This window comes from Grammomys surdaster, unplaced genomic scaffold, assembly GCF_004785775.1.
Source record: "Grammomys surdaster isolate TR1022 unplaced genomic scaffold, NIH_TR_1.0 126197, whole genome shotgun sequence".
Classification (NCBI taxonomy): Eukaryota; Metazoa; Chordata; class Mammalia; order Rodentia; family Muridae; genus Grammomys; species Grammomys surdaster.
Genome location: NW_021621002.1, coordinates 2,153,930 through 2,160,146, shown reverse-complemented (window position 1 = coordinate 2,160,146; position 6,217 = coordinate 2,153,930). Strand labels below are relative to the sequence as shown.

Genomic DNA, 6,217 nt, shown 5'->3' with positions numbered 1-6,217 from the left:
AAGTATCAAGGGGTCATGGAGCCAAGCTGAGACTGCACACCATGAAAGGCCAGTCAAGGTCACTGGTGAGTGTGCAGACTGTTGATATAGAAGCCATAGAACTGAAGGTTTAACAGAGAGAACTTGGGGCTTGGCACCATGTGGCAGGGCCAGACTCTCCAAAGAGAGCCCAAGAGAGGCTATTACTGAAGGTACAACCCGTCTGCTGTGGAGAACCCAGTATGGTAGTGTAATGGTTCATGATTCACTGAAGAATGACACCCAGAACTCAAATAGTATGAAAACCCAAAAAGTGTTTTATTCTGCAGAAGTGCAGCATGCTGGGGTTCCCCATTTCCAGAATAGAGGAACAACCAAGTGAGCTTCCAGGCCTGATTTAAAGCACATTAGGGGATTCCAGGTGACCTCTATGGACATTCCATTACCAGGTCCGGGGGCTGGAAACTTGCTGAGGAAGTAGCTGAGGAAGTCTGGAAGCTGCCCTTGATCCATTGTCCTTGCCTCAAGACAAGTCACGGTGCAGCTTCTGAGGCCTGGACTTTCCTGGAATTGCCCAGTTCTTAGAAACAGAGATTTAAGCCTAGGCTCTAGCTGCCCGTTTGAAGCCTGTCATGGAGTCAGCATAGCCTTCTCACTAGTACTATGGGATGACCACCAAGGCCAACAGTAACTGTGTCGTGGAGCCAGCTAGAGCTTAAGGGACAAGCTGCATGTGCTGTGGACAGCAGGGTACGAGTGTTCTATTGTGGGGCTTTGCTTGAGGTTTAATTAAGACAGGAAGAAATCCACACAGTTTAAAGCTGTTGGCTTTTTGCAGGGGCAGTCTCTCAGCTAGTGTCTGCCATCTAAAGTAACTCGAATTCTCTGCATTTCTGTCTCTCCACGTGGTTCTTCTTCCCTTTTATTTTTGTTATTTAGATTTATTTATTTTATATATGTGAGTACAGTGTCTTCAGACACGCCAAAAGAGGGCATCGGACCCCACTACAGATGGTTGTGGCCATCATGTGGTTGCTGGGAATTGAACTCAGGACCTCTGGAAGAGCAGTCAGTGCTCTTAACCACTGAACCATCCCTCCAGCCTTCCCTGTGGTTCTTATTGCCTGCTTCCAGCTCCATCCAGTCTCCTTTCTGTGGTGTTCTGCTTCTCTTTGCCTCTCCCAAGTCTTGGCCTGCCCTTTCCTTCTGCCCCAGCTCCAACTCTTTATTATGCAAAAAGCCACAATCTTTACTCAATAGTAGTTTAGGGAAAGTCACCTCCCCGCGGCAGCGTGTACAGGTGAGAAAGTGACATTCACATGTCCTGGTAACCGGGCGTTGCTGGCTTTAAATAACCTTTGACAACACAAGCCAGAAAATATAATGTTTCTGGGTCTCAGACTCTGTCTACTCCAGCTAGTACATTGATGGCACACGTTGGGATCTCTTTTCTGAACAAGGGCATGGTGACCAGACTAAAGTCTGCCGAAGCAGGCTGAGACAAGAGACCCTGAAGAGCTGCCTCTGGCCACTGTGAGGGAAGCTGGTAGGCATGGCTAGCTCCCTCAGTAGGTAACACCACCCGAAGGCCCCAACATTGGTCCCAGCTTCAGCTGCCTCAGTGGGGAGGGCTCTGTGCTACACAGAGCACCTTTACTCCTGCTCTCTCCCCTACTCCTGCATTCGTGCTCACCGCATCTGCTCTTTAAATGTTTGTCAGCCAAACAGAGTCTGTTGTTGGGAGACGACATCCCAAGACAGAATCCAGAGAAGACACTTTATTTTAATGAGCTTTGATCAGGGTACAAAAGAAGCAAAAGGGAGGGTTTGGGGACTGAAAAGAGAAAAGCCTGGGTTTTTCCTTGTGACCGGGTAAGAGACAGAAGCAACGCGGTCAGTGTTAGAAAGCTGTGAAGTAAGGCTATACAAATGATTGCTGTAACTTCCCCGGGGGAAGGCTAATCTCTACCTGTGGCCTCAGGCACTGGGACCCTTTCGGGCAACCACGAAGCATAAACCATCGTTGACACAGTAGGCCTCTGAGTAGCTGAGGGAGACGCAGTTGCACCTCAGTACCTGGCAACCAGCATCTTGGATAGCCTTCTCCACTGTCTCCTTCTCCAGGTAGACCCCAGAGAACTTCTTGGGGCCCACCATGTAATGCTGGAAGCGCAGGGTAACCAAGGTCACCAGGTGCCCTCCTGGCTTCAGCAGGCCAGCCAGTCTGCGCAAGGCTGCCCGGTAGGTATCCACATCAGGACAGGCACACTCCATGGCCAGAAAGGTCAGCACACAGTCAGCCAGAGGCACTTGAGCTGACCCCAGTGGGGGTGTCTTGGTCACATCACACCTCAGTACACGAGTGACTGTCCTTCGGAGCTTGGCCTCCTTCTCCTGCCACCTGCTTCTGTGAGAGGGTCAGAGAGATGCCATGATGGTTACAACGGACGACATACCCGTGATGAGCCCATATAAGAAATGATCAAGTTTGTAATTATGAAAAACAGCTTTTGTTGTTCTTATGATTTTCTCCGGCCCCACATCCATCCCGAGATTTAATCTAATTGGCAACATGCCATGCAGCTGAAAACCGAGGCACAAAGCTGCTCACAGCCACCAGTGATGGTGGATTCGACATTTGGTTTTGTCTTCCTCCTTCACACCTTCCTTCCTTCTTAAAATCATTTCATCTTTTTGGCGTATTTCATCATTATTATTTTTGTTCGTATGTATGTGTGTGGGTGCACATGTGTGGGTGCACTTGTGCATGCAAATGTTTGCACGTGTGTGCAGAGGCCAGAATACTACAACCTCAGGGGTCATTCCTCTGGAGCTGTCTCCTTTTTCTTCTTTTATTGACACAGTGGCTGAGGAGACCCACAGAGTTGTTACAGACTCCACCATCCTCCAAGCTCCTCTGTGGGACTTCTCTAGTTATTGTCAGGGCTAGGGTAGCTCTGCCACCTGCTGGCCTGACTGGGTTTAATACGTTCCTCAGCTTGGTGTACTGAATAGTTCAAGAAGCAAGTCCTGAGCTAGTGAAGTGACTCATTGGGTAAGGAGCTTGTTGCCAAGCAAGCCTCATAAGCAGAGTTTAATCTCTAGGACCCACATGTTGAAAAGAGAGAACCAATTCCCACAGGTTTGTCGGGGGCAGCCCTGCTTATACACTGAAGGCCTAAAATCAGCAATAGGCCTGACATACATGCCTGCTAACACAGAGTCTTGGGTCTCTGTGGAAAAACACTGAAACAGATGGCTAGAAGCTATTGTAAACAAGCAGCTTTGGTGGAAAATTGCCATAGACAATATGAATAGTCATAGACCTTGTAGATAGGTAACCTTGGTGGATAGTACCAACTTAGATAAGGACAAGTGAATCATAGACAGAGTCATAGTGACCTGTCCCCTGGACCTTCATCTAGCTAATACCCTGTTCTGGAAGATATCTGTACTCCCCCTGAACACCTATACTCCTGTGTCATCCCCTTCCCCACATCCTGCTTTTTTGTGTATACAACCCCTGTGTGAGAAAAGTAAAATCGGCGACTTGATCAGACTATAGACAAATCGTCATTCTTTGTGTCTGCCTGTTCCCACCCCAGGAGGAAAGTGAGGTGGGTGGTGGGTTCCTGTGCCGTCCTGAGCATCAGAGGGGCCTTATCTGAGAAGGACGAGGTGGGTAGACGACACAGTCCCACTTGCAGGTACCTGTCTCCCTCCAGCTCACACACATGCTGCACTATGGAGGACCAGTCATAGGCTCCTGGCTCCTTCTTCAGCCATTTCTGCAGCTCCTGCAGGTTCTGCGGGGTGTAGTCAGTGGCAATGATCTCCCGGAAGACCTCGCATGCTGAAAGCAGCTGGTAGATCGTGGGGCCAGAGCCAATGTCGATCAGGACCTCGCCCCCTACACCTCCTGCGGAGATAGATAGCATGGCAGGTCTGGGCACCCTGACCTCACATCCTGCTGAGTGACTCCAAACCACATTAGGATGCACCCGACAGCTGGGAAGGGCAGCAGCCCCTCCCCTCTGGGCTGTGTGTTGACAGGACTGGGAAGCAATGCTGGGGCCAGGGTACTGCTGACATTCTTAATTGCTTCTCCATTACCCCCAGGATACTGGTCGAGGTCGGAGAGGTATGTCTGACCTTCTGGATAAATTTAGGATTACTCTTTCCTCTAATCAGTTCACACAGGCTTATTTGGAAGAACATTGAACTTAGAAAACTGGGGGGATTGATAGAGTGTCAGAGTCTGGGATAAAGGCTAAGAAGGACATCAGCCAGTTCTTAAGAGCCCTTCTGGTTCTAGGAAAGACAGCCACACACAAGAAAGTGAGGCAGTGCTAGGGTATGCCCTCTCTGCCTGCTCTCTCCCTTCTGCAGGCTCCTTTTATACCTGCTATGCCTGTGCCAAGGACTGATGCCTGTACCCTGCCCCAGCTTTCTCCAGGAGCACCGGACTTTCTTTCTTCTGTATTCTGAGGTTTCTCCTTGCATTCTATTTATTGACACTGAATGTCTGGTTAAGAAGGTTTTTGGGGGGCGGGGGTACACTGAGCAACCTCCAGGGTCACACAGAACACAGTTTCCCCATTAGTGCTGAACCACTTGAAGTGTTATGCTTTCTTTTTGCTGGTGTTACTACTAGCTCTCTGACCTTGACTGGCCGGCCACCTCTTTCCCTCCCCGCCATGCTGAGCCTTAGTTTCTCCTTAGATGTTGGGGACAAATTATGGAAACTTGTATGCATGTTTGTGGGGAAGAATTTTCATCATTTTTTTTCAAAGAGATTCAAGGTCCCAGAAAGGCTTCAGACTTTTCCGGAAGGCCTCTGGCAGAAGGGGAGGGAGGAGCAGCCTTGGAGCCCAGTCCCACGTCACTTCTCTCAGCATGGGCCTAGGAGCTCCACAAATCTGGGTGTACCCCTCAAAGTTCACTGAGGCTGATCATGGCTGCAAGCCAAGTTCTTTGTTCCTGAGGCATGGCCCCTCTGGACTCGCACACATTGCCATCTGTGGGCCCCGTGGGCCTCCGGGCTAGTCACCTCTGTAGCATCTGTAAGGACAGAAGGAGCTCTTTCTGTTGGCATAGCTCCAGCCCCTCCCCAGGGGGCCCTCAGCCACTCACCTGTAGAGAAGGTCTGGTAGAGGTTCTGCAGGCTAAACTTTACGATTTCCTGCTCTGCCATGGTGCCAGAGGCAAAGCTGTAGAAGGTGGTCAGGTAGTCTTTGGGAAGGAACTCTTTTTCGTAGTCCTCACCTCTCATGTATACCTTGCCCTCCATTCTGCCTACACAGCTGTCTGTTTTCTTTTGCCCCTGAAGAGTGCTCACTCTTTCCCACTTCACCTTTTATAATCTCTTCAGTAGACTTCCCTTCTCAGGAAGGGGCTAGGGTTTCTGCAGATGGGGTCAGAGTGCTGGTGTCAGGTTTCTGGGTGGATTTCTGATGAAGCAAGAGAATGCTAGAGAGCCTCCAGTCTTGTCCTGGGTCATTGGGTCCGGACTACGCTTTCATCCCTGGTTCTCTAGGGCGGTGTTCTAACAACTGGGATAAGGAGAAGGAGAGAATTACAGAGGGACAGAGATACTCAGACAGACACAGAGAAAGGGGCAGAGACCAAAGAGACTAGAGTCTGCTCGGGAATGCTTCACATCTGGGTTTGAGAGTAGAGGGTGGGGACACAGGGCCAGGCTTTCAGCCAACACATTCAGGGCCTCTAGGCTTCCTCTTTGATACGGCAAACAAAACCAGAACCAGAGCAGAAGTGCTCCTCGGGCTGGAAGTAGGAGGATCGGAGATTGTTAAAAATCTCTCTGCTATTCTACACTCAGTGAACCGGCCTTTGTAAACAGCTTGTCTTTAACAGAGTTAATAATTCCCTGGTGGTTTAAGTCTTGTTTTTCTCATTTGGCTTAATGTTTTATTTTTTATAAGCTCAGGAGTAAACTTTGACTGTACCTCCCCACATCACTAGGCCTGTGTGTTGGCCAAGCCCTGTATTTAAACAAACAATTGAAAATGTGTCATGACACTGTGTAGAGAGCCACACATCCACGTACATGTGTGTGTGCATGTGCACGTTGTTCTCTGCCTACATGGATCTGCTGCAGTCTGATCTGGTTGCTCTGAAAGATGATGCCCCAGTTTGCTTTCTATTGCTGTGGTAAACACCATGACCAAAAGCAACTTGGGGAGGAAAGGATTTATTTGACTTGCACCTACTGATCATA

At 49.4% G+C, this 6,217-nt stretch overlaps 1 protein-coding gene across 1 annotated transcript; it reads right to left on the bottom strand.

The window, feature by feature from the left end:
• Positions 1-1,742: 1,742 nt before the first annotated feature.
• Positions 1,743-5,693, bottom strand: Inmt (indolethylamine N-methyltransferase). The gene is made up of 3 exons (XM_028758403.1): positions 5,113-5,693; positions 3,691-3,898; positions 1,743-2,386 (listed from the first exon to the last, which is right to left on the bottom strand). Exons 1-3 carry the CDS (start codon positions 5,267-5,269, stop codon positions 1,957-1,959), a joined length of 795 nt encoding a protein of 264 aa, XP_028614236.1. The 5' UTR covers positions 5,270-5,693; the 3' UTR covers positions 1,743-1,956.
• Positions 5,694-6,217: the final 524 nt, after the last annotated feature.

Excerpts from the sequence above, each read along its gene's own strand:
- Inmt (XM_028758403.1), bottom strand. The coding sequence starts at position 5,269 with ATGGAGGGCAAGGTATACATGAGAGGTGAGGACTACGAAAAAGAGTTC. Across the intron at positions 3,899-5,112 it reads CTACCAGACCTTCTCTACAG|GAGGTGTAGGGGGCGAGGTC; the intron begins GTGAGTGGCTGA and ends CTATCTCCGCAG. Across the intron at positions 2,387-3,690 it reads TGTGAGCTGGAGGGAGACAG|AAGCAGGTGGCAGGAGAAGG; the intron begins GTACCTGCAAGT and ends ACCCTCTCACAG.